This window comes from Rhinoraja longicauda, chromosome 19, assembly GCF_053455715.1.
Source record: "Rhinoraja longicauda isolate Sanriku21f chromosome 19, sRhiLon1.1, whole genome shotgun sequence".
NCBI classification, from domain to species: Eukaryota; Metazoa; Chordata; class Chondrichthyes; order Rajiformes; family Arhynchobatidae; genus Rhinoraja; species Rhinoraja longicauda.
The window spans coordinates 7,959,814-7,980,141 of NC_135971.1; the positions used below are offsets into that span (position 1 = coordinate 7,959,814).

The window sequence follows — 20,328 nt, forward strand, 5'->3', positions numbered from 1 at the left end:
CTCCTGGGCCCCGCCCACACGCTGCTCCAACCGTTCCTGGGCCCCGCCCACACGCTGCTCCAACCGCTCCTGGGCCCCGCCCACACGCCTGCTCCAACCGCTCCTGGGCCCCGCCCACACGCTGCACCCACCGCTCCTGGGCCCCGCCCACACGCGGTGTTGTGCTTGGTGTTGTTTATTAGTATTGTTCATCCTTTGCTGCCAGCGCACATTTGAACACTCGCGATACTCCAGGGCTCGGCGTGAATTAGGAAGTTCCGGGAATTGAAAATGGCTTCGATGGCTCAGTCCGAGTGTTGGACCGAGGACGTGGTTTGTCCCATCTGCCTGGATTTGTTCACCCATCCGGTGTCACTGGAGTGCGGGCACAACTTCTGCCGCTCCTGCATCACGCAGAGTTGGGACAGGGAGGGGAGAAACTCCTGCCCGGAGTGTAGAGAGGAGTTTGCAGACCGCAGCCTCAGGGTGAATCGGGCCCTGGTGAGTATCACCGAGAAAGCTCGAACACTCAGCCCGAAAACGGAAAGCAAGAAAAGTAAACTTCACTGCGAGGAACACCAGGAAGAACTGAAGCTGTTTTGCGAAACAGACAAGCAACTAATCTGCCTGATCTGCCGAGACGCGCGGGAACACAGAGAGCACCTCTTCATGCCGATTAAAGAAGCAGTGGAAATCTTCAAGGTAAAAAAAACAAAGAGCATCTGGTGATTTTCCATTTCCGCCTTTCGCAGAGACCGCACCCTCGGCGACTGCTGTTTTGCACTCAGTTTCCCACACGAACCACCCCTTCCCCATGAACCCGCCCCACCTACAGTAAGACATGAGACACCTGTGGCTATACCTTCTACCTTACAACAGACAATAGGTGCAGGAGGAGGCCATTCGGCCCTTCGAGCCAGCACTGCCATTCAATGTGATCATGGCTGATCATTCTCAATCAGTACCCCGTTCCTGCCTTCTCCCCATCCCCCCTGACTCCGCTATCCTTAAGAGCTCTAACCAACTCTCTCTTGAATGCATTCAGAGAATTGGCCTCCACTGCCTTCTGAGGCAGAGAATTCCACAGATTCACAACTCTGACTGAAAAAGTTTTTCCTCATTTCAGTTCTAAATGGCCTACCCCTTATTCTTAAACTGTGGCCCCTTGTTCTCGACTCCCCCAACATTGGGAACATGTTTCCTGCCTCTAATGTGTCTAACCCCTTAATAATCTTATACGTTTCGATAAGATCTCCTCTCATCCTTCTAGATTCCAGTGTATACAAGCCTAGTCGCTCCAGTCTTTCAACATATGATAGTCCCGCCATTCCGGGAATTAACCTAGTAAACCTACGCTGCACGCACTCAATAGCAAGAATATCCTTCCTCGAATTTGGAGACCAAAACTGCACACAGTACTCCAGGTGCGGTCGGTCTCACTAGGGCCCTGTAGAACTGCAGAAGGACCTCTTTGCTCCTATACTCAACTCCTCTTGTTATGAAGGCCAACATTCCATTGGCTTTCTTCACTGCCTGCTGTACCTGCTTGCTTCCTTTCAGTGACTGACGCACTAGGACACCCAGATCTCATTGTACGTCCCCTGTTCCTAACTTGACACCATTCAGATAATACTCTGCCTTCCTATTCTTACCACCAAAGTGGATAACCTCACACTTATTCACATTTTTTAAAATTTATTTTATTTTATTTTTTTTAATTTTATTTAAGTTTTAACAGAACTCATACATTTTACATTTCATAGTAAGCAATAATAACTACATTATAAATTCGATTATACAGGTATTGTTCTGTATTATCTCCCCTCCCACACACCCCCCCCTTCCCCACACCCCCCAGTTAAAAAGAAGGAAAAAGAAAAAGAAAGAGAGAAAGAAAGAAACCTGGAGTCCAGAAGGAGACACTTCCGGGTAATTTCTTATTAAATTCTTATTAAAGGTATCAAAGCAATCCTGAATTTAAATATTTCCAATTCTTAATCCTAGCTTTAAAATGAATGGGTTCCACACCTTCAAGAAGAAGTCATATCCATTTCTCAGATTATACGTTGCTTTTTCTAATGGGATACAACTACGCATTTCTGCATACCATCTTTCAAATCTTATTTCATTTTGATCTTTCCAAGTGACCGCTACACATTTTTTTGCTACTGCTATTGCTATTTTGAGAAATCTTTCCTGATGTTTATCTAAAATTAGCTTTGGTAATATTCCTTTTGTATCTCCCAATAAAAACAACCTTGAATCCATTGGTATGATCTTATTCATCAATTGTTCCAAATTTTTTTTTAGGTCTTTCCAAAAAGGAGTTACCTTCTGACATGCCCATGTAGAGTGTAAAAAAGTACCCATGTCTTGGTTGCATCTAAAACAAATTTCAGATGAGTTTGGTTTTAAATTGTTTAATTTTTTCGGGGTTAAATATAGTTGATGTAAAAAATTATATTGTACTAAACTATATCTCACATTAATAGTATTTTTCATATTTTTCATACTATCTAAACACAGTCTTTCCCAACTTGGTTCATCAATGATAATATTAAGATCTGTTTCCCATCTTTGTCTTGATTTTTGAATTCTTATCTTTGGACTAGTTAATTATACATTGATGATATAATTTTTTTTATTCCCTTGCCCTGAATCAAGGATTCTATTCCTTTAATCTGAAATAGAGACATTGAATTACCTAACTTTTCCCTTAAAAAAAGATTGTAATTGATAATAGAAAAAAATACTATTCCCTGGAATTTGATATTTATTTCTCAATTGAGAAAATGTCAAAAAGTTATTTCCTTCATAGCAATCTCCTATATTTTTAATACCCTTCTGTTCCCAGACTTGTAGTATTTGATTATTCCAAGCAAACGGCAATAATCTATTTTTTACTAATGGAGTTTTAGCTGTTAAAAATTTTTTTTTATCATTAACTTTAACTGTTTTCAACAATGTATTAATTAAATGTTTTAGCAAAGGTGACTCTTTATCCTTAACTAATAGCTTCGCTTCCCATTTATATATAAATTCTTCTGGACATAACTCTTTTATTTTATCCATTTCAATTTTAACCCATGCTGTTTTTCCACCCTTTTGATAAAAGGATGAAATAAAACTCATTTGTGCTGCCAGATAATAATTTTTAAAATTTGGTAATTGCAATCCACCTAATTCAAATTTCCATGTAAATTTTTCCAGAGACACTCTTGGCATTTTACCTTTCCAAAGAAAATTCCTCACAATTTTGTTCAATTCTTGAAAAAAATTATTTGGCAAAGGTATAGGCAGTGTTGAAAATAAATACTGTATCCTCGGAAAAATATTCATCTTAATACAGTTCACTCTCCCTATCAATGTAATTGGAAGATTCATCCATTTCTTCAGGTCTTCATCTATTTTTTTTATTAGTGGTTTATAATTTAATTTATACAAATTATTTAACTTATCTACTTTAACTCCTAAGTACTTAATGCCTTCTTTTTGCCATTTAAACTGACTTTCTCTTTTACATTGATCATAATTGCCTTCAAAAAGAGGCATTATTTCAGTTTTATCTTTATTAATTTTATATCCTGATACTTTCCCGTATTCTTCCAATCTGAAATATAATTTTCTTAAGGATTCCAATGGTCTAGTAAGACAAATTAAGACATCATCTGCAAATAAAGTAATTTTGTGATCTTCCTGATTAACTTTAAATCCTTTAATGTCTGAATCTGATCTTATTAGTTCTGCCAGAGGTTCAATAGCCAATACAAATAAAGCTGGTGACAAGGGACATCCCTGTCTGCTAGATCTTTCCAAATTAAATGGTTGAGAAGATTGGCCATTTGTCACCACTTTGGCTTTAGGTTGTTTATAAAGGGCTTTTACCCAGTTAATGAAACCATTCCCCAATCCATACTTCTCTAATACTTTAAATAAAAAATCCCATTCTAACCTGTCAAACGCTTTTTCAGCATCTAAAGCAACTGCTTCGCTTAATTCCTTTCTGTTCTGTGCTAAATGTAAAATACTTATAAATCTCGCTACATTATCAGATATTCTCCTTTTTTTGACAAATCCAGATTGATCCTCTTTAACCAACTTAGGTAAAAATTCTGCCAGTCTCTTTGCCAAAAGCTTGGCAACTATTTTATAATCTGCATTCAACAGTGATATTGGTCTATACGACGATGCTTTTGAAGGGTCTTTCCCTTTTTTTTGAATTACAGTTATAATTGCCATTGAAAAGGATTCCGGTAATGTAGAAGTTTTTTCCGCTTGTTGTATCACTTCCATAAATACTGGTAACAACAAATCTTTAAATTTTTTTATAGAACTCTGGCGGGAAGCCATCTTCCCCTGGTGATTTATTACTTGGTAAAGAATGTAGTACTTCCTCCACTTCTCTCAAAGTAAAGGAGGCATTTAGTCCCATCTGCTCCTCATTAGAAATTGTTGGTAATTGTATCTTAGATAAGAAATTATTCACATTAAACTGCATCTGCCATGCATCCGCCCACTCACACAACCTGTCCAAGTCACCCTGCAACCTCATAGCATCTTCCTCACAGTTCACACTACCACCCAGCTTGGTATCATCTGCAAATTTGCTAATGGTACTTTTAATCCCTTCATCCAAGTCATTAATGTATATTGTAAATAGCTGCGGTCCCAGCACCGAGCCTTGCGGTACCACACTAGTCACTGCCTGCCATTCTGAAAGGGACCCATTTATCCCCACTCTTTGCTTTCTGTCTGTCTTACACCCATCAAGGGACCCCTGACAGCGAGAGAGAGAGAGAGGGGGGTTTTCGTGCACCACCTGTGACCCTCACCCACTGCATCCCGTGTTCCCGGCGAGGCCTCCATTACACCGGCGAGGCGAGAGGGTAGATTGAGCCACCGTTTCCGCGAGTACCCCAGCCAAGCCCCGATGGATCTACCGGTTGCTAACCAGTTCAACTCTCCTTTGCATTCCTGCGCTGACTTTTCTGCCCTGGGCTTGTGGTTTGCTTGATTGCAAACTGAAGGAATAGCGCCTCAAATTCCGCTTGTGTAGCTCGGAATTTCTCGTGTAATTCCTTCAGCATAAACATTAACATTTACAGTTTGTAGGTAACCAAACTACATGCATACATAACACTCCCATACCACCCACAACACTTTAATTCCCAACTATTACTCTATTAATCATTCCTCTATTAATCTTACTTATAACTTTTTTATTTAAATTATTACTCTTATTATTTGTATTTTCCTACCTTTTCTCCTTGTTCTGTATTTTTATGCTCACTTTGAATTGCCATTGCTGTATGAAATGTGCGATATAAATAGACTTGCCTTGCCTTACTAGACCAAGTTACTGGGCCCAAACCTCTCCTGCATTGGTGCAGCACCCTCTCCTCCATCCCTCGCCCCCTTCCCCCTCTCCTCTCCCCCCTCCCCCTACCCCCCACTCCCCCACCTCCCCTCCCCCCTCCCTCCCCCCACCTTGCATCCCCCCCTCCCCCAAGACACACCTTCCTCCCTTCCCATCCCCCCCCCCCCTACCCCTTCCCCTCCCCCATCTCCCCTTCCCCTTCCCCCACTGCATCCCCCTTATCCTCCATCCTTCTCCCTCCCTCCACCCTCCCCTCCCTCTCTCGGAGATAGATTTAAACTTTAAAATATGAATAACTTTAAATATATAACACCGATTTCAATGAAACTTCTTCCATTAGCACCAAAGGGACGACGTTGAGTAAGATGGGCCTAAAATTTTCGCGCTATCGTGTTCCGCTTTGGCTGTTGTTCAGGAACAAACAAACAAACAAACAAACGAGGGTTTTAGTATAGAGATGCCACACCTGGCAGTGCAACCATTTCCTCCTTCCCATCCCCAACCCCTCCCCATCTATATTCTTTCCTCTGGCTTTACAATTCAATAGACGATAGACAATAGACAATAGACAATAGGTGCAGGAGTAGGCCATTCAGCCCTTCGAGCCAGCACCGCCATTCAATGCGATCATGGCTGATCACTCAATCAGTACCCCGTTCCTGCCTTCTCCCCATACCCCCTCACTCCGCTATCCTTAAGAGCTCTATCCAGCTCTCTCTTGAAAGCATCCAACGAACTGGCCTCCACTGCCTTCTGAGGCAGAGAATTCCACACCTTCACCACCCTCTGACTGAAAAAGTTCTTCCTCATCTCCGTTCTAAATGGCCTACCCCTTATTCTCAAACTGTGGCCCCTTGTTCTGGACTCCCCCAACATTGGGAACATGTTATCTGCCTCTAATGTGTCCAATCCCCTAATTATCTTATATGTTTCAATAAGATCCCCCCTCATCCTTCTAAATTCCAGTGTATACAAGCCCAATCGCTCCAGCCTTTCAACATACGACAGTCCCGCCATTCCGGGAATTAACCTAGTGAACCTACGCTGCACGCCCTCCATAGCAAGAATATCCTTCCTCAAATTTGGAGACCAAAACTGCACACAGTACTCCAGGTGCGGTCTCACCAGGGCCCGGTACAACTGTAGAAGGACCTCTTTGCTCCTATACTCAACTCCTCTTGTTACGAAGGCCAACATTCCATTGGCTTTCTTCACTGCCTGCTGAACCTGCATGCTTCCTTTCATTGACTGATGCACTAGGACACCCAGATCTCGTTGAACTCCCCCTCCTCCTAACTTGACACCATTCAGATAATAATCTGCCTTTCTATTCTTACTTCCAAAGTGAATAACCTCACACTTATCTACATTAAACTGCATCTGCCATGTATCCGCCCACTCACACAACCTGTCCAAGTCACCCTGTAGCCTCATTGCATCTTCCTCACAATTCACACTACCCCCCAACTTAGTATCATCTGCAAATTTGCTAATGGTACTTTTAATCCCTTCGTCTAAGTCATTAATGTATTCGCACCTCTTGTTTCCTTACTCCTTACTTCCCTTATTTTTGTCTTTTCATGTATGGCCTTTGACCAACCTGCTGCCAAACCCCTACCCCTCCCCCCCCTTCACTTGTATCCACCTATCACCTGGCAGATGTATTCCTGGCCCATCTTTCCCACCTACTCTAATCAGTCCAAAGAAAGATTCTGACCCAAAATGTCGCCTACGGCTCTCCGCCGATACGCTTCCTGACCCGCCAAGTTCCTCAGCAGTCTGTGTCTTTTTGTAAACGTTCATGTACAGTTCCGTGTCTGCAGTCCATTGGTTCCGTCTGGTGTAATTCTTTTACTCACTGAATCTGAACCTCAATCCCAGGAGAAGATTAAAACATCCTTGGAAACTCTCACAAAAAATAAATCAGCGATGGAGGAAATGGAGCAGCAACAGAAAGAGAAGATTTCTGGAGTCCAGGTAAGGTTTCCAGTTTCCCTTCTCTGATTTTGTGCTATTTGTCTTAGATTCCAGGCTCGATAATATTGACCTTCACCTTTCATTTGACAGGAACAGTATCAGAATCTGGTGACCTACATCACATCGGTATTTGCTGAACTGCGCCAGATTCTCAATGAGAAAGAGCTCCTCTTTCTCAAGGATCTTCTGGAAGAAGAGAACAGCGTTCTAAATCCAATGGAAAAGAATCTCCGAGCGATTCAAGAGGAGATAAACTCTATGCCAGAGAAATGCTTGAAGCTACAGGATCAGCTGAACCTAACGGACAGTTTGATGTTTCTGAAGGTAAGCGGTCACATTTTCAGTTTGGTTTAGAGTAAGTTTCGGGTCGAGACCCTTCTTCAGACCTGCTGAGTTACTCCAGCATTTTGTGATACCTTCGATTTGTACCAGCATCTGTAGTTATTTTCCAACATCACAAAATAGTGGGCGACTTTTGAAATAAATTCAGCATTGTGCTTTAATTCGGGGCTCATTTAAACAAATCACATACAATACAATACAATATATCTTTATTGTCATTGTACAGGGGTACAACGAGATTGGGAAGGCACCTCCCCTACGATGGAATAAATTAATTAGCTAGTCAGTATTAATTTAAACAACCCAATGAAACAAATTAGAATAGTTGTAGGGAAGTAAAATACCTCATATTCTAAATAGCAAACACACCAAAAGCCTGTACCCTGACGAGACACAAAATGCTGGAGTAACTCAGCGGGACAGGCAGCATCTCTGGATAGAAGGAAGTGATGACGTTTCGGGTCGCGATCCTTCTTCAGACTCGTGTACACTGAATTGTCCTATTATAGGTCAATCTAATCCCCATCAAGTCTCCCTGTTCCCCACAACCCTCCATATTTCTTTTCACCCCTAGGCCCCGCCATCACGTTTATACCCCCTGCCCCATCCGATGATCTCCTAAACCTTTCTGTTTAGCTCCCAGCACGTTCTCTCCTGTTGACATCTAACCCTCCCCTTCCATTAAATTCACCATCTTTCCTTTTTTTAACTCAATTTTAACATTTATTCAACACCATAGTACAGAATACATACAACATGAAGGAGAAACATATTCGGTTACACCTGTTTTCACGTATATTCTCTTCTGTTCATATCTGTTATGAACATGGTTAATAACTACTTCCTCATTGGTAATAATAATTCACAAATACCTAAACAAGGGTATCACTCATCATATACCTTATCTCGCATTCCACCTATGAATAGACTACTGTAACTGTGGTATAAGAAAATAACTGCAGATACTGGTGCAAATCGAAGGCATTTATTCACAAAATGCTGGAGTAACTCAGCAGGTCAGGCAGCATCTCGGGAGAGAAGGAATGGGTGACGTTTCGGGTCGAAACCCTTCTTCAGACTGTGGTATTAACCCAACGATGAACAGGTGTAATATAAGTAAAAATAAATACAAATAAGTTTTTAAAAAAAATTAATTTAAAAAAATTAAAGAAAAAAAAAAGTGAAAGGTGACTAGAGTTCTGGCATCGCCTGTATTAATGGTGGCCATCTTTGAAAAAACTTGTCTGTTTTCAACTGTATTTTTGCTGTGATTTTCTCCATGACAAAGACATTTTTTACCCTGTCTCTCCATTGCGTTATGCTGGGGGGTTGTGGCTTCTACCAGAAAACTGTTATCATTTTTTTTGCTATCAAAAGTAGAATTCTCAGTAGATAAATGAACTCTCCATCTGCCATATTGTCAGGGAGTATAGCCAGTACACAGAGTGCTGGATCTAAAGTGAAATTAATGGCCAACATCTGTTCAATCTCCTTTTGAACACTCTTCCAGAACTCCAAGAGCTTTGGGCAATCCCAAAATATATCTGTGAAGACCCCCACCATTCCACGGTCCCTCCAACATAGCTCAGATGTGTTACTATATTTTGATGTTATAGATGGAGTGTTAAAATACCGCATTTTCACCTTCCAATCAAATTCCCTCCATGTTGGACTGTTGGTTAATTTATGTCCTCCTTTGAATGATTCCTCCCATTTTTCATCTGTTAGTATAATATTTGTTTCCAACTCCCATTTTTCTTTGACATCCTTATTGTTATCATTTGATTCATGTTGTATTATTTTATAAATTTTCGATATCACTCCTTTTTTGTCTCTTCCTCTGAAAATGACATTAACAGTTCCTCTTCCCACCCGGTCCGCTGCATAAAGTCTATCCCCTATCCCAATTCCTCCGTCTACGCCGCATCTGCGCTCGGGATGAGATGTTTCACACTAGGGCATCAGAGATGTCCTCATTCTTCAGGAAACGGGGCTTCCCCTCTTCCATTATAGATGAGGCTCTCACTAGGGTCTCTTCTACATCCCGCAGCCCCGCTCTTGCTCCCCCTCCCCCAACTAGCAACAAGGACAGAATCCCCCTCGTCCTCACCTTCCACCCCACCAGCCATCGTATCCAACAAATCATCCGCCAACATTTCCGTCACTTACAACGGGACCCCACCACTGGCCATATCTTCCCATCCCCTCCCCTTTCTGCATTCCGCAGAGACCGTTCCCTCCGTAACTCCCTGGTCCACTCGTCCCTTCCTAACCAAACCACCTCGTCCCCGGGCATTTTCCCCTGCAACTGCAGGAGATGCAACACCTGTCCCTTTACCTCCCCCCTCAACTCTATCCAAGGCCCCAAACAGTCTTTCCAGGTGAGACAAAGGTTCACCTGCACCTCCTCCAACCTCATCTATTGCTTCCGCTGCTCTAGATGTCAACTTATTCCCATCGGCGAAACCAAGCGCAGGCTCGGCGATCGCTTCGCTCAACACCTGTGCTCGGTCCGCATTGACCAAACTGATCTCCCGGTGGCCGAGCATTTCAACTCCCCCTCCCATTCCCAGTCTGACCTTTCTGTCATGTGCCTCCTCCAGTGCCATAGTAAGGCCCACCGGAAATTGGAGGAACAGCACCTCATATTTCACCTGGGCAGCTTGCAGCCCAGTTGTATGAACATCGACTTCTCCAACTTTAGATAGTTCCTCTGTCCCTCCCTTCCCCTCCTCCTTCCCAGATCTCCCTCTATCTTCCTGTCTCCACCTATATCCTTCCTTTGTCCCGCCCCCCTGACATCAGTCTGAAGAAGGATCTCGACCCGAAACGTCACCCATTCCTTCTCTCCTGAGATGCTGCCTGACCTGCTGAGTTACTGCAGCATTTTGTGAATAAATACCTTCGATTTGTACCGGCATCTGCAGTTATTTTCTTATACTTAACAGTTCCTCTAATTTGGATGGTTTTTTACAAATATTCTCCCATTCCTTATGTTTCTGAAGGTAATGTCGTAGTTGTAGGAATTTATAAAAAGTCATGAGCTGGTAGATTAAATTCCTGTGCAAGTTGTTCGAATGACTTCATGATCTGTCCATTAAACACTTGTGCGATATATATTAACCCCTTGTTTGACCAATTGTTATACCCTGAGTCCATAGTAGATGGTAAAAAATCTGGGTTTATCGCTATTTTAGGGGCCGTACAAAATGGAATTCGACAGTTTTAATTTCTTTCCTACTTCTGACCATATTTTCATTGTTCCCTTGATCCAGTCATTACCCACCCTCAGCCTCCTCTGTGCCATTTCAGTCAAGAATGGGAGTGATTCCAACGGTACATTTTGACAAGCATTTTGTTCTATTCACCATCTTTCATCCTGATCATATTCCAATCCTGAGGCCATCTTTGTCCCCATCTCCACGGCGGTGGATATCTCCGCCCATCTCACCAACGTCCTTCCTCAGCCGAATCCACCTGTCAATTGCCAAGACTTGCCCTGAGTCCTTCCCCTTGCCCCTCTTTTCCAGCTCTACCCCCTCTACTCCACAAGACACAAGAAGGCTCCGGTACCGAAGCATCATCGGTACATGCCTGCTCCTAAATCCGCCATGTCTTGTGTCTCTGAATAAATGGTTCGTTTGTTCCAGGGCCATAGTTAGTGCTTTCCTTACACAAGCACAGCTGCACTCTACTCTGGATCAGCAGTTATGACACTGAGCTAGTAATATTTTTCCATGTTAACTGGGCCTAATTCTCACGCAGACTCACGTAATATCTCCTCACAAGCTGGCGAAATAACTTTTGCAACCATAGAAACATGGAAAATATGTGCAGGAGGAGGCCATTCAGCCTTTTGAGCCAGCACCGCCATTCATTGTGATCATGGCTGATTGTCCACAATCAATAACCCGTGCCTACTTTCTCCCCATAACCCTTGATTCCACTAGCCCCCAGAGCTCTATCAAACTCTCTCTTAAATCCATCCAGTGATTTGGCTTCTACTGCCCTCGGTCAAGTCAAGTCAAGTCAATTCAATTTTATTTGTATAGCACATTTAAAAAGAACCCACATTGACCAAAGTGCCGCACATCAGTTGAGGTACTAAGAAACGAACATACAATGGCACACAAAGATAGCAGCACATACATAAACAGTTCACAGCGCCCCCTCAGAGGGCCTCAAACGCTAGGGAGTAGGAATAGGTTTTGAGCCTGGACTTAAAGGAGTCGATGGAGGGGGCAGTTCTGATGGGGAGAGGGATGCTGTTCCATAGTCTAGGAGCTGCAACTGCAAAAACAGAGAATTCCACAAATTCACAACTCTCTGGGTGAAAAAGTTTCTTCTCACCTCAGTATTAAATGGCCTCCCCTTTATTCTGAGACTGTGGCCCCTGGTTCTGGACTCGCCCAACATTGGGAACATTTTTCCTGCATCTAGCTTGTCCAGTCCTTTTATAATTTTACATGTTTCTATAAGATCCCCTCTCATTCTTCTAAACTCCAGTGAATACAAAGAGGTGGGGGTAAAGGTTGGTAGATGTTCTGGGTCGAGAAGCTACACCAGCAGTGGAAGCCAGGATCTGTTGGCAAATTGTAACAATTTGGCTCAACTTCCTGCTGTCACGATGTGGAAATTAATTGGTCTTTCTGTTGTTATGTATTTCAGGAGGAAACTCTTCGGAAGAGGAGGTGAGGCTCGCTGTGTTGTTTTTGGAATATAACTCAGGAAACGTTGGACGTTGGTCTTCTAACTAGTTGTTTAATTAATGCAGGGTGAGTGATGAAGCCCTGACGCTGTCAGTAGCAGAGGGTGCCCTGGCCGTTGAAAAGTTCGATCACCCATTTTTGTTGAACACGGTGTTCACGGAAGTGCCCGATGGCATTACAAGAGGTAATACCTAAAAAAAAAACCCCATTGGAGATATTGAAGTATCAGTTATCTGTAAAGGGTCTATTTACTACCGGAATCGAAGGTATTTATTCACAAAATGCAGGAGTAACTCAGCGTGTCAGGCAGCATCTCAGGAGAGAAGGAATGGGTGACGTTTCGGGTGAAGACCCTTCTTCAGACTGATGTCAGGGGGGGCGGGACAAAGGAAGGATAAAGGTGGAGACAGGAAGTTAGAGGGAGAACTGGGAAGGGGGAGGGGAAGAGAGGGACAGAGGAACAGTCTAAAGTTGGAGAAGTCAATGTTCATACCGCTGGGTTGCTAGCTGCCCATGCGAAATATGAGGTGCTGTTCCTCCAATTTCCGGTGGGCCTCACTATGGCACTGGAGGAGGCCCATGACAGAAAGGTCAGACTGGGAGTGGGAGGGGGTGTTGAAGTGCTCAGCCACCGGGAGATCAGGTTGGTTATGGCGGACTGAGCGAAGGTGTTGAGCGAAACGATTGCCGAGCCTGCGTTTGGTTTCGCCGATGTAAAGAAGTTGACATCTAGAGCAGCGGATACAATAGATGAGATTGGAGGAGGTGCTGGTGAACCTCTGTCTCACCTGGAAAAACTGTTTGGGTCCTTGGATGGAGTTGAGGGGGGAGGTAAAGGGACAGGTGTTGCATCTCCTGCGGTTGCAGGGGAAAGGAATCATTAGTCTGAAGAAGGGTTTCGACCCGAAACGTCACCCATTCCTTCTCTCCAGAGATGCTGCCTGACCCGCTGAGTTACTCCAGCATTTTGTGATACCTTTAATACCGGACTGGTGAGGCACTTCAGACACGAATTACTTCCTTTGTCCAACAGCTGTTACCCTCTCTCCATTGATACCCTCTTGATTCAACGTATGTATAACACACTTTCGAATTGTCTTTAGCCCTACTCGCCAAGGAAACTTGTAGGTCAGCAAGGGGGAGATTGAGGACAATGTGGAGAGAGGAACAAATGCATTTGAAAGTACAGACACACAAGGCCGGTTTCATGAACACAATGGGGTTGATGTGCTAAAAGCTACTGATTTCAATGCAGTGAAGCAGGTGAATATGGTCACGATTACTAAAGGGATCTCTGATGTTGAAGGCATTGCAAAGACATGGTTGATAAGAGGCGAAGAGGCTCAACGAATCAGGATCCAGGTGTTTCCGATGTGATAGGGAGGGATGTTAAAGATGTGGTCGAACTGAGCCACTGATGATAGAAAATGTCGCAACTGCACTGAGAGAGATTATCCTAGACTGACGAGGCAATAGAGTACGGATAGAGTACGGTGGTAATAAAGGTTCAATATCTGAACTGATGTGGAGGAAGGAACTACAGATGCTGCTTTAAACTTGAGGATAGATGTTCTTGCTATTGAGGGCATGCAGCGTAGGTTTACTAGGTTAATTCCCGGCAGCACCATCATTCAATGTGATCATGGCAGATCATTCTCAATCAGTACCCTGTTCCTGCCTTCTCCCCATAACTCCTGACTCCGCTATCCTTAAGAGCTCTATCCAGCTCTCTCGTGAATGCATTGAGAGAATTGGCCTCCACTGCCTTCTGAGGCAGAGAATTCCACAGATTTACAACTCTATGACTGAAAAAGTTTTTCCTCATCTCCGTTCTAAATGGCCTACCCCTTATTCTTAAACTGTGGCCCCTGGTTCTGGACTCCCCCAACATTGGGAACATGTTTCCTGCCTCTAACGTGTCCAACCCCTTAATAATCATATATGTTTCGATAAGATCCCCTCTCATCCTTCTAAATTCCAGTGTATACAAGCCTAGACGCTCCAGTCTTTCAACATAGGACAGTCCCGCCATTCCGAGAATTAACCTAGTAAACCTCCACTGCACACCCTCAATAGCAAGAATATCATTCCTCAAATTTGGAGACCAAAACTGCACACAGTACTCCAGGTGCGGTCTCACGAGGGCCCTGTTCAAATGCAGGAGGACCTCTTTGCTCCTATACTCCCCTTGTTATGAAGCCCAACATTCCATTGGCTTTCTTCAATTTGAGATGCCAGCTACCAAAACAGATGAGTATAGCAATTCATTCTTCCCTCGCACAATTAAAGCATGGAATAGTCTTCTCCCTACTGTAGTTACTCAACCAGACGCAACTAAATTTAAGGCAGCTTTTCTTCTCCAAGAAACCCTTCTTGCTTAAGTCCATACCCCGCCACCTCCAGTTTAAATTCCCTTTGGAATATTTCGGAGGAACAAAGAACCAAGAACCGGGCTCTGTTGCTCTGAGGGCGTCACCACATCTCGCTGTCCCCATCGTCTTCTCTCACCTCTGCACAAATGCAACTCCACCACGTCGGAAAAGGGCTTTCTTCTCCACTCGACGTTAAAACCCCGCGCAATCTTTCAGTTGGCCGACCGTTTGTGTCCGAGGCCGAGTCTCCCGACCCCCCCCCCCCCGGGAACTGTCTGATTCTCTGCTTCTCCCCCCAGTCTCCGTCGCCCTGGATGTGGAAACAGCGCATCGGCAGCTCCACGTGTCTGATGATCGCAAGGGCATGCAATATGACGGTGGCAGGCGAAATTTACCTGACACCGGGAAGAGGTTTATGCAAAATATGTGCGTCCTGGGATCGGAAGGATTCACATCGGGGAGATATTACTGGGAGGTGGGGATCGGGGCAAATCAGGGCTGTAGTCTGGGAGTCGCCGCAGAGTCTGTAGACAGGAAGGGTGCGGGCGTCCTGACCCCAGAGACTGGAGTCTGGAGCATCAGGCGAGATGGTAACGACGTTAATGTAGGCACCTCTCCTCCATCCCGTCTCCCCGTCCGGCCCATCCCCGGGAGGGTGGGAGTTTATCTCAGTTACGAGTCCGGGACAGTTTCATTTTACGACGCGGACACCAAGTCCCATCTCCACACCTTCACTGGAAATAAATTCACGGAGAAACTGTATCCTTTTTTCTGGACGTGGGTTGGAAACCAGTGCCTGAGAATCTGCTCCGGTTCCGCTCCGGGTGTGTGAAGGGGGTCGGGTCCCGGGACCGGCGTCAGGAGCGGGGCTCAGGGGCTGTGGGGCAGAAACCCGGTGGACAACAGGTCGGCGCTGAACGGCTCCCATTTAATCCCCAAATTCCGCGTCGTAAAAACCCCCAGTGAGCGCGGAAATAAAACCAGGGGGAATGTAAAGGTGGGAAGAGAGAAATAAAGTGCTACTGAAATCAGAGCTGTTGATCCGTTCATTTTAACGCGTTCACCGCGTCCGGCAACGGAACAGAAATTACTTTTGTGAAAATATAAAGATTGAAACAATCGCCCTTCCCGCGGGTTCGGCAGCGGCCGCGGGCGGCGGGTCCTGAGCTCCGGGCTCCCCCTGATTCTAATGCCTGTCTGTGGTATAATGAAGTGGCGCTGATTTTATCCGGGAGAGGGCGGTATAGGTCCGACTGACCAGGTGTAAATAGGAAAATAACTGCAGATGCTGATACAAATCGAAGGTGTCACAAAATGCTGGAGTAACTCAGCAGGTCAGGCAGCATCTCAGGAGAGAAGGAATGGGTGACCTTTCGGGTCGAGACCCTTCTTCAGTCTGAAGAGGGGTCTCGACCCGAAACGTCACCCATTCCTTCTCTCCTGAGATGCTGCCTGACCTGCTGAGTTACTCCAGCATTTTGCGATACAATCGAGGTGTAAATAGGAAGGACGAATGGAGCGAGAAATTACATGGAGTGAGAAGAATAAAGATGAACGCTGGGAATGGGAAGGTACAGAAAATATTTGAAGTTGTGGCGCGTCGATAAGCCCGAAATGAAGGCGAGGAGCCAGGTGTTTCGGGAGGGACTTCATTAGCTGTTGTTCTCTTGTCCAGTCGGGTCTGCAAGGGAACAATCGCGCCCTAACCCCCCTGGCCTTTATCCCTGTCGCTAAGGGCCGCTCCCGGACGGGTCCATTCCCATGCCGAGGGGTTCGATAGTGATATGGCCCGACCCTTGGGAGCCCCCCCTCCCCCACAGAACAGGAGGCACGAAACGCACCGGCGGGCGCACATCCCGACCGGACCGCGTACGGATGTCGGCCGGCGGAGGCACAGGTTGAGGGAGCCGCGAAGGGGGGAGACCTCGCAGCCGACACTGGGCAACCAGCCCAGGCTGGTCAATGTCCAAATGTGCCCGTTTTACGCGGTGAGTCGACACGACCCCCCCCCCCCCCCCCATGCCCAGCACAAAGGTTGTCTGCCCGTGCTCCAGCACCCGGTACGGGCCCCGATACGGCCTCTGGAGTGGCGCCCTGTGGGCGTCACGGTGCTGGAAAGCATAGGGGCAAACCTGGAGGGCCGATAGCCCGTGCGGGCGGAATGCCCCTTGGCGGGATGTCGGCACGGGTGCGAGCTTGCCAACTCGCGAAGGCGCTGTAGGGCGGATGAGGGCGGTCCCTGCTGCCCCGGCGCTGAGGGCACAAAATCCCCGGGCACCGTGAGCAGCGACCCGTACACGAGCTCCACCGAAGATGAGGTCAGGTCCTCCGGATGCCCAGCCAGACCCACGGCAGTGCGTCCATCCAGTCCGGGCCGGAGAGTCGCGCCTTCAGCGCTGCCTTCAGCTGCCGGTGGAAGCTCTCCACCAGGCCGTTTGCCTGCGGGTGATAGGCCGTGGTGTGGTGCAGCCGCACGCCCAACTGGTGAGCCATGGCCGCCCACAGCTCAGAGGTGAACTGTGCCCCCCCCCCCCGGTCTGACGAGATGACCACCGGCACCCCAAAGCGAGCAATCCAGTGCGCGGATAACACACGAGCGCATGTAGCTGTGGATGTGTCGGCCAGCAGTATGGCCCCCGGCCACCGCGTGGAGCTGTCCACCACCGTGAGGAGGTGGGTGATGCCCCGGGACGGCGGGAGAGGCCACACAATGTCCACGTGCAGGAGGGGGAACCGCCGGCGGGGTAGACCGAACTCCTGAACGCGGCGCCGAATTTTTGCCGTCTGGCACAGAATGCAGGTGCCGGCGGTAGAAATAGCGGGTGTCGTCCACCGTGATGCCCCGCAGCTGAAATTATGCCTCAACCTGCTGAAACCAGACCGGAGGCCGGGTGGTCCAGAACATCGGTAGTTTGACGGGAGACCGCGTCGAGAGACAGGGCCTGGTCGGCCTGTGAGGCGGACAGAGGGGCGGCTCTGTGTTTTGACTCCATTACGACACCAATGGAGCGTCGGGGTCACCAATGTGGCCGGTCGATAAGCCCGAAATTAAGGCAGGGAGCCCGAAATGAAGTGTTTCGGGGGGGACCCTAGGAACACAGCTACCAGCCTTGGAGGGCATCTACAACACACGATGCCTCAGAAAAGCTACCAGCATCTACAAAGACACCTCACACCCCTGCAACAGTCTGTTCGAACTTCCACCATCGGGCAGACGATACAAGGCCTTCTACGCCCGCACCTCCAGACTCAGGAACAGCTTCATCCCCAGGACCATAGCTTCTATGAACCGGTCCTGCTAAGCCGGATGGTCACATCACACAGTGATCCGCCACAGATCTACTTGCACTTTATTCTGTTTTAAAACTGTTCTAATTTGTTTCATTGGGTTGTTTAAATTAATACTGATTAGCTAATTAATTTATTGCGTCGTATGGGAGGCGCATTCCCAATCTCGTCATACCCCTGTACAATGACAATAAAGATAGATTGTATTGTATTATATTGTATTAGGTCTTGTTCTCTTGTCCAGTCGGGTCTGGAAGAGAACGATCGCGCATAAACGATGCAGGAAGATTGTTCCCGATGTTGGGGAAGTCCAGAACAAGGGGTCACAGTTTAAGGATAAGGGGGAAGTCTTTTAGGACCGAGATGAGAACGTTTTGTTTCACACAGAGAGTGGTGAATCTGTGGAATTCTCTGCCACAGAAGGTAGTTGAGACCAGTTCATTGGCTATATTTAAGAGGGAGTTAGATATGGCCCTTGTGGCTAAAGGGATCAGGGGGTTTAGAGAGAAGGCAGGTACGGGATACTGATTGAGAATGATCAGCCATGATCACATTGAATGGCGGTGCTGGCTCAAAGGGCCGAATGGCCTCCTCCTGCACTTATTGTCTATTGTCTATAAGAGTCTCGACCCTAAGCGTCTCATATCATCATCATATCATATATATACAGCCGGAAACAGGCCTTTTCGGCCCTCCAAGTCCGTGCCGCCCAGTGATCCCCGTACATTAACACTATCCTACACCCACTAGGGACATCCTATCCATGTTCTCCGGAGATGTTGCCTGACCCGCCGAGTTGCTCCAGCACTTTGTGTCGATCTTTGGTATAAACCCGCATCTGCAGTTCTTTTTATTTTACAATATATCTTCATACGCAGAGAATAAGGAAGGGTAAGGTGTGAAAACGAGACATCAAATGAGATGCTGCTCAAGTAAAATGTAGAATAGATCATTGTTAGCTAGGAGACGGTGACAACGAAGCAAACCAGAAGTACAATTTAACCAGGGGGACAGTCATACTGGTGGTAGAACAAGGATGAGAGAGGGATGGAGAAAGAGGGAGAGCAAGGGTTACTGGAAGTTAGAGAAATTAATAATCCTACCGCTGTGGTGTAAGCTCCCAAAGTGAAATATGAGGTGCTGTTCCTCCAATTTGCGCTGGGCCTCAGTCTAACAGTGGAGGAGGCCCAGGACAGAAAGATTAGTATGAGATTTGAAGTGTTTAGCAACCGGGAGATGAGGCAGGTTTGGACGGTCTGAGCGAAGGTGTTCAACCAAACGGACTTGATTGTACTCTCGAGTTGCATGTGGTCGGGGATCCGATCTTTTCATCTGACCGTGCGACGGTGATGCTTCGCAGAAGGTGGGGTTATGGACAATAGACAATAGACAATAGGTGCAGGAGTAGGCCATTCGGCCCTTCGAGCCAGCACCGCCATTCTATGTGATCATGGCTGATCATTCTCAATCAGTACCCCGTTGTGCCGCGATTAAAAAACATCACCTGACATTCACTTGATACTACTTAAACGAGTCTCACAAAGAAAGATGAAGGGATCTATATATTCTACCTGGCTTAATGGAGTCAAACATTCCGCTCAACGCTGTGCTCAACAAAACGAGGTGGTCGATTTTTTGACCCAGCACGGCACCATCTGCCACTGACAATAACTGGCCATCATCACTGATATCCTGCAAATATTCTACAGCATTCACCGTTGGCACTAAGGTAGTTCAGTTCCACACAGAGTTTAACTGAAGAATATGTCCTAGCTTCTCTTGCGACCAGCTTCATCTTGAAATAAATATTGCAAAACACCACAGCTGAAGTTGAATGAGACGGAGTGTTCACTGGAGTTCAGAAGGATGAGAGGGGATCTTATAGAAACATATAAAATTATAAAAGGACTGGACAAGCTAGATGCAGGAGAAATGTTCCCAATGTTGGGCGAGTCCAGAACCATGGGCCACAGTCTTAGAATAAAGGGCAGGCCATTAAAAACTGAGGTGAGAAGGAACTTTTTCACCCAGAGAGTTGTGAATTTGTGGAATTTTCTGCCACAGAGGATGGATTTAAGAGAGAGTTGGGTAGAGCTCTGGGGGCTAGTGGAATCATGGGATACAGGGAGAAGGCAGGCACGGGATGCTGATTGTGGACGATCAGCCATGATCACAATGAATGGCGGTGCTGGCTCGAAGGGCCGAATGGCCTCCTCCTGCACCTATTTTCTATGTTTCCATGTTTCTATTAGACGAACCCTTCACATTCCGAGAGCAGGAATTT

General features: G+C 46.2%; 2 protein-coding genes across 2 annotated transcripts in view; one reads left to right on the forward strand and one right to left on the reverse strand.

Moving 5' to 3' along the window:
- LOC144603039 (zinc-binding protein A33-like) overlaps positions 1 to 20,328 on the reverse strand; it is a 111,608-nt gene that overhangs the window by 32,914 nt on the left and 58,366 nt on the right. The gene's annotated exons all lie outside the window — the stretch shown is intronic.
- LOC144603034 (nuclear factor 7, ovary-like) lies at positions 267 to 15,761 on the forward strand. Its single transcript, XM_078416162.1, has 6 exons — positions 267 to 681; positions 7,238 to 7,333; positions 7,424 to 7,657; positions 12,344 to 12,366; positions 12,450 to 12,568; positions 15,056 to 15,761. The coding sequence occupies exons 1-6, from the start codon at positions 271 to 273 to the stop codon at positions 15,586 to 15,588; spliced, it is 1,416 nt and encodes a 471-aa protein (XP_078272288.1). The 5' UTR covers positions 267 to 270; the 3' UTR covers positions 15,589 to 15,761.